The following is a 12667-nucleotide window of genomic DNA, read 5'->3' on the forward strand; positions in this document are numbered from 1 at the left end:
GGATTCTGTGCACCCTTAAAATTAATTTCCTGTCTCAAGAAACATTGTTGTGTTCATGTGCCACCAGATGGCAGCCTAGCATAGCTGCTGCCCACTGTCAAGTTTGTAACACGTCTCCCCTTCGTTGCACATGCGCATGGCCCTGTATTCAATTTCCCAAGAACTCCAGGCCATGTTTCTGATGCTAGGTTACAGTACTCAGGTAGCTACAGTGAGACACTAAATGAGAATACATGATTACTGAAAACAGCATAATTTTGTTATATAAACACACACACACACACACACACACACACACACACACACACCCCTGCAACTTTGAGGTGTTTTTTCCTAACTTGCTCACACTCTCACACATGGAAACCTCAGCAACAGTAAAGATTTGGAGATTTATCAATATAGGGAAGGGAGAAATGATGGCCTTGACTCACTGAGGGACACTTCTAATGATATCAACAGTCCCGTAATTTTCTGACTCATTTACCTGTCCGATTGCTTTCCGATTGGTTCAGCAGGGGATTGATTGACAGGCTAGAGGTGAGGGGACTTCCAAATATGTGTGAGGAAGGGAGACTGAATGTAGGCCCCGCCAATGAGAAAACCTGCAAAAGGGTAAAAAGATGAAGGAAGAAGGGAAAAAGAAACGGGTCAACTTATTTTAAGAGGTATCATTTCCAAACTTCCTGACAGATCGTAGATTAGCAGTAGATGGAAAATCTGTTGGGGGGAGGGGGCAAGAAGCAGCTGCATTGCATTAAGGCCCTCAACTTAGAGAGACTCTACAATACATGATTGTCATTTTTCTAAAAGGATAATTGGCTACCTTTTCTTTTAAAAACAAACTTATTTACTTTCTGCAGGAAAGCTGCTCTTCATTAAGGAAAACACACACAAACAAAACAAAGAAAAAAGCTAGCTCATAATAAAAGCCAGGGACCAGATTAATGAACAAAGGAACATAAGAAGAGTCCTGCTGGATTAGGCCAAAGGCCCATCTAGTCCAGCTTCCTGTATCTCACAGTGGCCCACCAGAGAGCACCCAATACAACAAGAGACCTGCATCCTGGTCTCAATCCCTTGCACCCGGCCTTCTGTTTGAAAAACCAGAATGCTGACATACCCATCACGGCTTGTAACCTGTGATGGACTTTTCCTCCAGATATCTGTCCAATCCCCTTTCACAGACATCTAGGCCATATGCCATCACGTCTTATGGCAAGGAGTTCCACAGACTAATGGGGAATGAGCAGAACTTCAGCTCCAACCAGGCGCATATCACAAGAAGGTTTTCTGGGACACTGCTCCATAATCACCAAAGAATAATAACATCTTATCTTTTTTTCAAATAGGAGATAGCAGAGGTTTTCATCTCTCCATTAATGACAGCTGAAAATATCCTGGCTACATTTCAAAGTTAGCACCTCCCTTCACCATGAGGACCCCAGGCCAGGCTAAATGGCACTCTAGATGTTTATAAGGCAGCCTAACCCAGTAAAATTCAGTCTCTGAATATTGCTATTGCCTATCAGTTTTTGGTATCACAGATCCTGAGTACAGCAGCAAGCATCAAGAGCAATCTCTCGGAACACTGAAAACTTGAAGTAGCAGCTTTCTCCCTCTAAAGCAGGGGTTTTTAATCTTTTCACAATTACAGGCCCCCAATGGTATGCCGATTATGTCCCCATACCCCAGTGGTTCCCAAACTTTGACCCCTGGACCTACTGGGCCATTGGCTGTGGCTCCCCATTAAGGCTACAATCCTATACATTATTGAGGGTGGTTTTTTTTGCTGGGATTCTATGGCTCCCTCCGGTGACTGCTTTTCATGGCTCCCCAGAGGATGGCTCACAGTTTGGGAACCACTACCAGACAGTCAAAATCATCATCATCACCAGGTACCAATATGATTTCAAAAGTTGTCAATACCTTGGTTTACAGGTGGCTAGCTAGAAACAGAATGCTTCAATTCATATTGATTATGGTGATAGTTAATAATCTAACCCAGCCATTTTCAACCACTGTGCCGTGGCACACTGGTGTGCCACGAGTGGTCCTCAAGTGTGCCACAGGAATTTGGGGGAAGGTCATTCATTAAAAGGGCCAATGGGAGATGTGAGCCCCCACTGGCAGCATGGTGTGCCTTGTCAATTGTCAAAAACCTGGTGGTGTCCCTTGACCATTTTAGTGCCTTGTCAGTGTGCCGTGAGATGAAAAAGATTGGAAATCACTGATCTAACCTAACAATTTTTTCTTTTTAAACTCTTCAGAGATCAAGTCCCATGCCCCTATCATTTGGTTCCCATATCCCCAAGGGGGATATGGATATCCCCAATTAAGAAACTCTGCTCTAACTCATTCACTCCATATTTTACAAATCACATCTTACAGAGGTCAATCTGGGGGTTATACAAGGGCATTATACAAGGGCATTTTCTGTTATACTGTATTACCTTTAGGTTCTTCAACTTCTACATATATTGTGGTTCTTTTGAATGTTTGTGATGTGGGATCCCAGGTGGGAATGGGGGAAGAACTGGGAGCATGACTCAGATGTAGAAGTTATTAGTTACGGCACTGATGTTACTCTGAAGTCCTTACCTGGGTGGTGGAAGAAGAAGAGGATGCTGGGATAGTGCTTGCAAATGGAGAGCGGGTGAGCTGCGGGAGTGATGAAGTGCCTTGATGAGCCAAAAGGCTGGAGGAGAGTGGAGTGCTGCACACTGTCCGGAGTACCCCACCCCCATGAGAAATGGGGTCCTTGTTACTTGTATAGATCCCTGTATGAAGAAACCAAAGCAGAACTTGTGAGGCAGCCAGACACTAAGAACACCCATGTTTCGCCTGCTCACTGTTTACTCAGATTACTTGTCTACGCTCAGCCTTCCTGGTATGCTTTTATTATTCCCATTTTATAAATGGACTAACTGAGGCCCAAAATTTTTCTAGTTTATAGGTCAATAAATAAGCTTCTGTGGTTTGTTTGTTATGTGCAATCCAGATACTGTATTCTCTCAGACCTCGTATTGGTCCTGAGAAGATGTTCTTCTTTTGCTAGCTAGCAGGGCTGATGGGATTTGGATAATTCCTAAAGACAGTACCCATGACATAACTGATGACAAGCTATACAAGTCCCTCCTCCAACACACAGACCACATTGTGATTCTCAAGGTGAAGGCAACATTTTAAAGTATTTTTAATTCTATATCGGACCAAAACAGTTCTGAAAGCTAGAAGCAGGAGCCAGCCCTGCACATTCCTGATTGGTCGGCCCTCTGTGATGTCACCCCACCCCTGAAGTAGTTTCCTGCCGCTAAGAGCCCAATCCTATCCAACTTTCCAGTGCGGGTGCAGCCGCAATGCAACTTTGAGGAAAAGGAAGAAATGCAGGATGCAGCGCGTGCCCCATTGGCATGGCTGCACTGGTGCTAGAAAATTGGATAGGATTTGGCCCTAAGTCTCCTTTGCACCTACTTTTCTACACTGTGCATACAGATGAGAAAATAGCCCTTTGCTGATGTACAGCCCTTCCATTCACACAGATGGCCCTTGCCTACACTGCAAGGACAGCAGGAGTCACAAGAAGGAGGAAGATAAGGAAATAAAGGAATTGGGCAACTGAATGCTAGTATTTCACTTTCACTCAAGTGATCCTGGCACTCTAAGGGGGCCTTTTTACACATTTACGTATTTGTAGGTATACACTTCAAAACATCTTCAGGGTAAAACACACGTTTGCAAGGATGACTATCAGATATGTTCATTCATTGGAGAATCAGTTGGAGAATTGGCTGTAGCTCCTACATTCTCATGCCTTCACAATGTGTGAAAAATCTCCCCCAGGAAGGGCCAGGACTGCGGAATCATTTCTCTCTCTCTCTCTGAACACAATACAGGCAGGAAAATGAAAAAGAAAACATGGCTTGAGGTTGTGATTATGGGAGGCGTGCGGTTTGTCACAGCTCCTCCCTGAAAAAAATAATTACATCCTGAATTCGCTGTCTTTCTTCCCAGGCCCCTCCCCTGCCCCAAGTGATATGGGTAAAATGCGCTGTCACCAGGAAACGAAAACGAAGCTGAACTACACCCCCACCCACACACTCCCACGCTGCCCTTCCTCCCTATCTGTCTCCTATGACCTGAAAAGCAGCATCTGCAAACAAGCCTGCGGTAACTGCTTCCTTCCCCTTAACCCTTTCTGCCTAGGCTGCTCCCTAGCAACCAGGGTTCTGGGTTTTTGTTTTTTAAAGACAAGTTCATCACACTACTACACTGAGTTTTTCTCCCCTTGATGCTGTCCAACGCGTAGTGGAATTGCTACTCGCAACCAAGATGCGCATGCTGTGATCTTCACCACATGCTGGGATGTTTGGAAGACCGCTTTGCCACAGCGAAATTGCTTGGAAAACATCATTTTGCCACAAGGACAACAGTGACATAATTTAGCCCTCATCCACACACAGCCTATAATAAGGGCTGTCTGCACACTTACGTTCTGCAGAATGGGATACTGGGAGCGGAATTCAGGTTCCTCGGAATCTCAGATTCCATTAAAAATTATACAATGGGGGGCAACTTATGGGTGAAAATCAGGTTGTATACTAAGAAGGTGAATCATGACTGAACACAATTGAAATCTACAAAATGAGTTAGTTGTGATTAACTGAAGCCCTGTTAATTTTAACAGGACTTGTCATGACTAACTTTCTTAGGTTATGATGAATAAAAACCATTTTTCAATAAACATCATTGACCATAAACCAGATCTAGCTTCTGCTTCAATGCATGAGGCCAACTTGAGTTTAATCACCTGAAATTCAGTCTTGTGCAGAATTCACAAACCTCACCTACTTCTGTTCTGTTGTATGCTATTAGACTTCCCGTTATGGTTTTTGGGCTGAGATGCTAAACATCGGACTCAGTAAAATTACGGACCAGACTGTGAAGACTATGCACCCTTGCATCTATTTACCCATCTTCTGCTTAATACTGTTCCCCATCTCTGCAAATGTAGACTGTCAATCTTCTCCTCCTGAAACACTTTGTTGGAGTGAACAGGCACCGTATGAGAGCTGAGAGAGAAAGGGGCAGGTTGTGTATTGCAATGTTTCTCAAACTATGGGTCGGGACCCACTAGGTGGGCCGTGAACCAATTTCAGGTGGGTCCCCATTCATTTCAATATTTTATTTTTAATCTATGAAACTTGATGCTCTCATGGTATGGGACTGCATTTGGGGAAATGTTACAGATCTGTACTTTTAACAGGTTACTCTGTATATGCTTTTAACAATGACAGTAAATTACTCCTGGGTAAGTGTGGGTAGAATTGCAGCCTAGGATTGTCAAAAATTTTCCCTGCTTGATGATGTCACCTCTGGTCATGACATCACTTCCGGTGGATCCTGACAGATTTTCATTCTAAAAAGTGGGTCCCAGTGCAAAAAGTGTGAGAACCACTGGTGTATTCGGGAAACCTGCAGCATTTCACCCAAGAGAGAATTCCCCTACCTCAGTGCTCTTTCCTCCTAAGAATTGCATAGGGCAGAGGTTCTAAAACTTTTTGCACCAGGACCTAGTTTTTACAATGAAATCTGTGCAGGACCCACTAGAAGTGATGTCATTAACCTGGAAGTGACATTAACGCAAGCACATTCAGCGCCTTTATTTTATTTTTGGTCCCCCTCTCTCACTTTTTCTTCCCTTGCCGCTGGCCCCAGGCTCCCAGCCTTCCTCCTACCCTGAAATGGCATCATGCCAGGCTGGTCACCCTCCCAGATCCACTCAGTTCTCGGTGGTTGGGACAGCTTATCCAGGGTCCCAGGCTTACATCCTGGCTCTGGCATGCCCTTTCCCCTTCTGAGCACCATGTGCGGGGGTTGGCTGCTTCTTGAGGGCTGGTCCAGGAGCCCCATCAGCGAGCCTTTTCTGGCCAGCAGCCTGGCCCGGCCATCCTCTCACTCCTGAGAGCCAGGGCAATCATGATGGCCCACCCTCCTTCAGGCTGGGTTGGCTCCCTCTCCAGCTGGCAGCCCAGCCTCATTTAAGGCTGGCTGCCTCTAGCAGGCTGGTCCTGGTTGTGGAGCTTGTTCTTGCTGTGTCCAGGAGTCCCACCGGTGAGCCATCTCCAGCCAGCAGCCTGGCCCCATTTCAGGCTTGGTGCCAGTTGCCCAGACCCTCCCTCCCCCAGCCACCCGCTCATTCCTGGCTCTCACAGCCAGGGCAATCTCGATGGCTCGCCCTCACTCATTTCATCAGGCACTCCCAGCCCTGCCGCTAGGAATCAGAGCATGAGTGCCTGTGGGCGGGGCCAGCAGTGGGGCAGCAACGACCCACCTGAAATGGGCTCGCGACCCACCTTGAGAAACACTAGTATAGGGGAATAACATTACTCCTTCTTGAGACAGATAGTAACATCAGCAGCCAATATTACAATCTCTCACTCATCTCAAACCTATTTGCATGCCTAGCAACCAACTCATTTCACACTAAGGAAGGGGCTATTACAGATAAATTCCCTGGAAGCAGATGGTCAAGAATGAATATGGGTGTACAGAAATGAGCAACAACCAGCACAGCTATTGTCTGAAAATACAACAGGCAGAGTAATCAAGACTTGAGCCAGCACAGGCCCCCTGAGCTGGGAAAGCATGTTCGTGCCAACGTGCTGGGCTGTGGTTTGCAAAGGCTGGATTGAGCCCCAGACAGGGTAAATTTGTACCAGCTGTGGCAGGCCGGCACAGGGGGTGGGAGAGGGCGATGGGAGGGAGGAATGGAGGCAGGAAGGGGAGGTTTATGGGTAGAGGAAGGGTGAAACAGGAGGAGGAATGGACCCTGGAGGCAGAAGGGATTGTCTGTGGCAGCATGCACTGAATCCTAACCCCCACTCCTGGGCCTTGAAGCCCTACACGGCCTGCTTGGATCTGCACGAGCTAAATAGTTGGCGTGATCTGCAGCTCAACACGGGGTAAGGGGAAAAATATCCCCTTACCCTGAGTGGACCTGCAGCCTGTACCTAACCTGCACTGGATGCAGCACTGTGGCCTGCCTGTCCAAGCGTAGGTTAGGACTGCACCCTGAGTGACACCGCAGGACGTTAGGAAGAAGGAACACATTCTCCAAGGTCTGAAACAAAGGCAAAAATACTTTTCTCATTCTATCAGGGCACAACTATCTTTAAACCATTTTACTATATATTTCCCCATCATTTGGCATGCATTTCCCCTAGTAGTACAAAATAAGTATATTTACTAGGCTGATTGGCAAGAAACTACACAGAGCTCCAAAGGTTCATCCTCCTAACTGCAGGAAGTCTTGGTCAGCACTTAGGAAATCAATATTTGCTGAGGTCTGCCAACTTGTGGATTCACAGTGGAAATATTTCTACACCATGATACAAAGTTAAAAGATGTAACACCAGAAGTAGCTCAAGATGTTCACCAGGTAGTACCAATATGCTTTCAAGCTGAGTGTCACCGTCACTGAGGACTGGGCTCAGCGAAGACTTGGGGCAGACATAAAATTAAGGAGTGATGGACATAGTCTGGAATCACATTTGCTGACCTAAAAACATGCATAAGAACATAAGAACATAAGAACAGCCCCACTGGATCAGGCCATAGGCCCATCTAGTCCAGCTTCCTGTATCTCACAGCGGCCCACCAAATGCCCCAGGGAGCACACCAGATAAGAAGAGACCTCATCCTGGTGCCCTCCCTTGCATCTGGCATTCAGACATAACCCATTTCTAAAATCAGGAGGTTGAGCATACACATCATGGCTTGTACCCCATAATGGATTTTTCCTGCAGAAACCTGTCCAATCCCATTTTAAAGGCATCTAGGCTAGACGCCAGCACCACATCCTGTGGCAAGGAGTGCCACAGACCGACCACACGCTGAGTAAAGAAATATTTTCTTTTGTCTGTCCTAACCCGCCCAACACTCAATTTTAGTGGATGTCCCCTGGTTCTGGTATTATGTGAGAGTGTAAAGAGCATCTCCCTATCCACTCTGTCCATCCCCTGCATAATTTTGTATGTCTCAGTCATGTCCCCCCTCAGGCGTCTCTTTTCTAGGCAGAAGAGGCCCAAACGCCGTAGCCTTTCCTCAGGGGGCCTGTGCTCAGGGGGCCTGTGCTGGCTCAAGGAAGGTGCCCCAGCCCCGTAATCAACTTAGTCGCTCTCTTTTGCACCTTTTCCATTTCCACTATGTCTTTTTTGAGATGCGGCGACCAGAACTGGACACAATACTCCAGGTGTGGCCTTACCATCGATTTGTACAACGGCATTATAATACTAGCCGTTTTGTTCTCAATACCCTTCCTAATGATCCCAAGCATAGAATTGGCCTTCTTCACTGCCGCCGCACATTGGGTCGACACTTTCATCGACCTGTCCACCACCACCCCAAGATCTCTCTCCTGATCTGTCACAGACAGCTCAGAACCCATCAGCCTATATCTAAAGTTTTGATTTTTTGCCCCAATGTGCATGACTTTACACTTACTGACATTGAAGCGCATCTGCCATTTTGCTGCCCATTCTGCCAGTCTGGAGAGATCCTTCTGGAGCTCCTCACAATCACTTCTGGTCTTCACCACTTGGAAAAGTTTGGTGTCGTCTGCAAACTTAGCCACTTCACTGCTCAACCCTGTCTCCAGGTCATTTATGAAGAGGTTGAAAAGCACCGGTCCCAGGACAGATCCTTGGGTCACACCGCTTTTCACCTCTCTCCATTGTGAAAATTGCCCATTGACACCCACTCTCTGCTTCCTGGCTTCCAACCAGTTCTCAATCCATGAGAGGACCTGTCCTCTAATTCCCTGACTGTGGAGTTTTTTCAGTACCCTTTGGTGAGGGACCGTGTCAAACGCCTTCTGAAAGTCCAGATATATAACGTCCACGGGTTCTCCCACATCCACATGCCTGTTGACCTTTCCAAAGAATTCTATAAGGTTCGTGAGGCAAGACTTACCCTTTCAGAAGCCATGCTGACTCTCCCTCAGCAAGGCCTGTTCATCTATGTGTTTTGAGATCCTATCTTTGATGAAGCATTCCACCATCTTACCCGGTATGGATGTTAGGCTGACCGGCCTATAGTTTCCCGGGTCCCCCCTCTTTCCCTTTTTAAAAATAGGCGTGACATTTGCTATCCTCCAATCTTCTGGCACCGTGGCCGTTTTGAGGGACAAGTTGCATAATTTTCCATTGTTGGAGCAACCCCCCCTCCAAAAATACACACAAGTGGTTCTGGACATTTTGAGCATGGCTTCAAGTTGAACTGCAGAAAAACCTATCTCTGCACTGACACTTACAGTGCAATCCTAACTTGTGCTGGAATATGCAGGCTGGCCGACCTGCACTGTATCCAGCTCAAGTTTGGTGTTGGTTGTGACTTGGCCCAAGGCCAGGGGAAATAATTCCCCTTACCCTGGGTAGAGCTGCAGCAGCCCCAATGGGTCTACTCGGGTCTGCACTACCTAAAGAGCTGGCACAGATCTGAGCAGAACCGAGCAGCCTGGAGCCACTCTGCAGAAATGGGGCTAGGATCCGGCATTTCTGCCAGGTCCTGACACCACCGCTCTCCTGCTGCCCGCCCACAGGTCCACCCACCACCTGCCCTTCCCCCACTCCGGAACGCCTACTCCCACCCTTCCCCAGGCACTCACGCCGAGCGTGGCCGGTGCAAACTTATCTTCCGTTGGCGTGGCGGAGGCTGGATGCAGCTTCTGCATGCTGACACACATCCCTATGCCGGCTTACTCTTAAGGAGGCACAAATGTGCTTTACGACACGTTTGTGACTCTCCAGGTCAGTGCAAGAGACTTGCACCAGCCGTGGGCGCAGTTAGGATTGCACCCTTACTGTAATATGGTAGTGATGGGCACCTATTGGCTTGCAATCTTTCTGTCACCAATCCTCAGAGGGGTTTTATTTTTATTTTTTTAACTGGGAGAGAAGGTGAAAGATGAATATAAATAAGGCATATTTGCCTCTTAACAAAAAGTTAGTGCATTTGATGCAAGAGGGCAGGATCAAGACTGAATCCAAGACTGAACACTGGCTGAGCATTCAACTTGTTGGGGTGAATGATTATATCAGTAGTTGTGAAGCTGGCTTCCCACTGTGGTTGCAGTCAGCGTACATACCTGATCCCAGAAGTGGGGATTCCATACTGAGACTTGGAAGTGTTGTGGCATGGCTGAAGGTTCGTGAGGACCCACCGATGCTAGAGCTGACCAGGGACCCCCCAGAGAAGGGTGAAGAGGAGGTAGCCGTAGAGCCGACAAGTTGGGCACCGGGGACTTCCTTGTTCTTGCTCCCTTTCGGCCTCCCTGGCCCATGCTTGCTTTTCTTACTGGTCTTGTGCTTTTTTTCCTTCAAGATCTCCCCCTCCTCCACGCTCAGGGATGGCATTCGCTTGTGGCTACCAGTGCTGCTGCTGCCACCGCTCCCACCAGGGGGAGCACTTACAGAGTTTGAGGCCTTGTAGTCCACGGGAGAAGATTCACGACCCCTCGGCTGGCTGACAGCTGAGGTGGAGAAGCGCATGATGGAGCCAAAGCCTGAGAAGACCACCTTCTGCTCAAAGACATCTCCTTTTGGCCCTTCGTACAGTGGGGAGCAATGGGCGGAGGAAGATGAGGAAGAGACAGGCTTGCGGTATTTTTCTTCCTCCGACTGCTGCTGTTGCTGCTCCAGCTTTGGGAAGGTCACAAAGTCCTGGGAGAAGGGCAATGAGCTGCATGAGGTACCTAAAAGGAGATCAAGGGAAATCCTGAAACCTAGTGCAGGCATGATTCAAGGCCCCAGAGCCATAGCTGTCGCTGATTCAGGATGACTGATAGACTGGACTGGGAACCATCCTGGTTATTACTTAATAAAGGGTAATAGGCTGGTGTATAAACTCGACAGATAAATAAAATGTATAATGCACCTGATGTTGTGCTATGAGAACTGCAGCTCTCTTGCCTGTGGTTTATAATCTGTCAGTATATATATCAAGCAAGGGGGCAGCATTTGGCATGAGAGGGGTTGACTCTGACAGCATACTAGCTTGCCTAAAGCCACCAAAGTAAGTTCACAGCAGTTCCAAATGAAGGACTTCCTGGCATACAGTTTGTGCTCTTAATCACTATGCTATGATCTCGTCTGATCTCGGAAGCTAAGCAGGGTCAGGCCTGGTTAGTACTTGGATGGGAGACCACCTGGGAATACCGGGTGCTGTAGGCTTATACCATAGTCTTTCGAGACTGAAGGTTGCCAACCATTTTCTGTGCAAAGATCAGAAGAGCAACATTGAGGAGTAAAGTAAAACATATACACACATGAAGTATAATAGAGAAGCACCAATACAAACGTCCCCTACTGCAGGGCTATTCATTTTCTGTGCTAAAATAAAGAATGCATCAAACGAAGTACAAAAGGGAAAGTTGAAGGATATGAACTATATACATTATGCATAGTAGCATATATTGACTCACTTTGTATATAATCTTATTCTGATTCTGCTGGTCGTGGGGCAAGGGAGGCATGAAACCCTGGCAAGGGGTCATGTGAGGCATGAAACCCTTTTACTGACCACTGGTGAGCACCACTCACCCCCTACTTCCGAAATTTCAATTGGCATTGTCTTTACACAGGCATACTCCCGTATCCGTGGGGGTTTTGTTCTGGACCCTCCTGCGTGGATACTAGGCATCCACAGATACTGGGGACACCCTTTAAAAAGGTAGGGTAGGCAGCTACGCCTACCTTTGTGCAGCAAAACCGCTGCATTTTGAGGTCCGAAGGCAGTCTTCTGAGCTGCCCGCAGCCTATTCCTGATCACGCGAGGCTCCTCCCTTCACCCAACTTCACCCCAGAATGCATTGTGAGGTGGAAACATGGATAACTAAAACCAAGGGGGCTGAATCCACAGATTCCACGTTCACCATTACTTTGAAGCCTGCTTTTACAGCTGAAGGGATTTTAGTTTTCAGCCCTTTACATAGTTTTTAGCCCTTTACAGCCGAAGAGTCCCCTGGGGGCTGGGGATAAGAATAGGCCCTCAGTTTGGCTGTACTTGTCGTAAGAGGCGACTAAACAGCCACTGGGTAGATGGGACTCGTCAGCCTGGGAAGGCAGCTCATCTGAGAGAAAGAAAACTCTGATCCCAAACCTCCACTGCCTTGTGGCTACATCCAGTTAGGGAAAAGGCTTCAGGAGTCAACCTCGAGGCAAAATCTGGAGCCAGAGTCCCTAAGGCAGTTCATGGCTGAACACAGTCACGTTCTGGCAACTCCTGAGACGCTGCTGGAACCAACCGTATTGGCCTCTGCCTTTCCATTGGACCACTTCAGCGACGTGGAGAGGGGGGATTTGCTGCATGGGTAACAGCCTATCCTCCATACCTACTTTACCCAGGCTTCGTGCACTGGAGAGGACACTCTGTTCCAGAGCCACCATTCAGGGCGTGACACCATAGTCTTCCAAGACTGAAGGATGCCAACAGCCGAAGAACTAAACACTTTTGGTTAAAAACAAAACAGAAGCTCAGTCTGAAATTCAGTCCTGCTTCAGGAAACAGATTTTGTGAAGCAATAGAAGTAAGGTGACAGGAATAGCTATACAAGATGAACAAGGAAAAATAAAACACTTTTTTAATAGGGTCCTAAAGGCTGAATTCAGCA

General features: G+C 47.4%; 1 protein-coding gene across 3 annotated transcripts in view; it reads right to left on the minus strand.

The window, feature by feature from the left end:
- Positions 1–12667, minus strand: part of MLLT6 (MLLT6, PHD finger containing) — a 111016-nt gene that overhangs the window by 23084 nt on the left and 75265 nt on the right. For all 3 annotated transcript variants that reach the window (XM_066627167.1, XM_066627168.1, XM_066627165.1), the window contains exons 10-12: positions 10145–10750; positions 2599–2777; positions 485–602 (exon numbers count right to left, since the gene is read on the minus strand). In XM_066627167.1, the coding sequence (XP_066483264.1) occupies positions 485–602; positions 2599–2777; positions 10145–10750 (903 nt within the window). The remainder of the gene's footprint in view (positions 1–484; positions 603–2598; positions 2778–10144; positions 10751–12667) is intronic.

The sequence above is a fragment of the Tiliqua scincoides genome, chromosome 5 (genome assembly GCF_035046505.1).
Source record: "Tiliqua scincoides isolate rTilSci1 chromosome 5, rTilSci1.hap2, whole genome shotgun sequence".
In the NCBI taxonomy this organism is placed as follows: Eukaryota; Metazoa; Chordata; class Lepidosauria; order Squamata; family Scincidae; genus Tiliqua; species Tiliqua scincoides.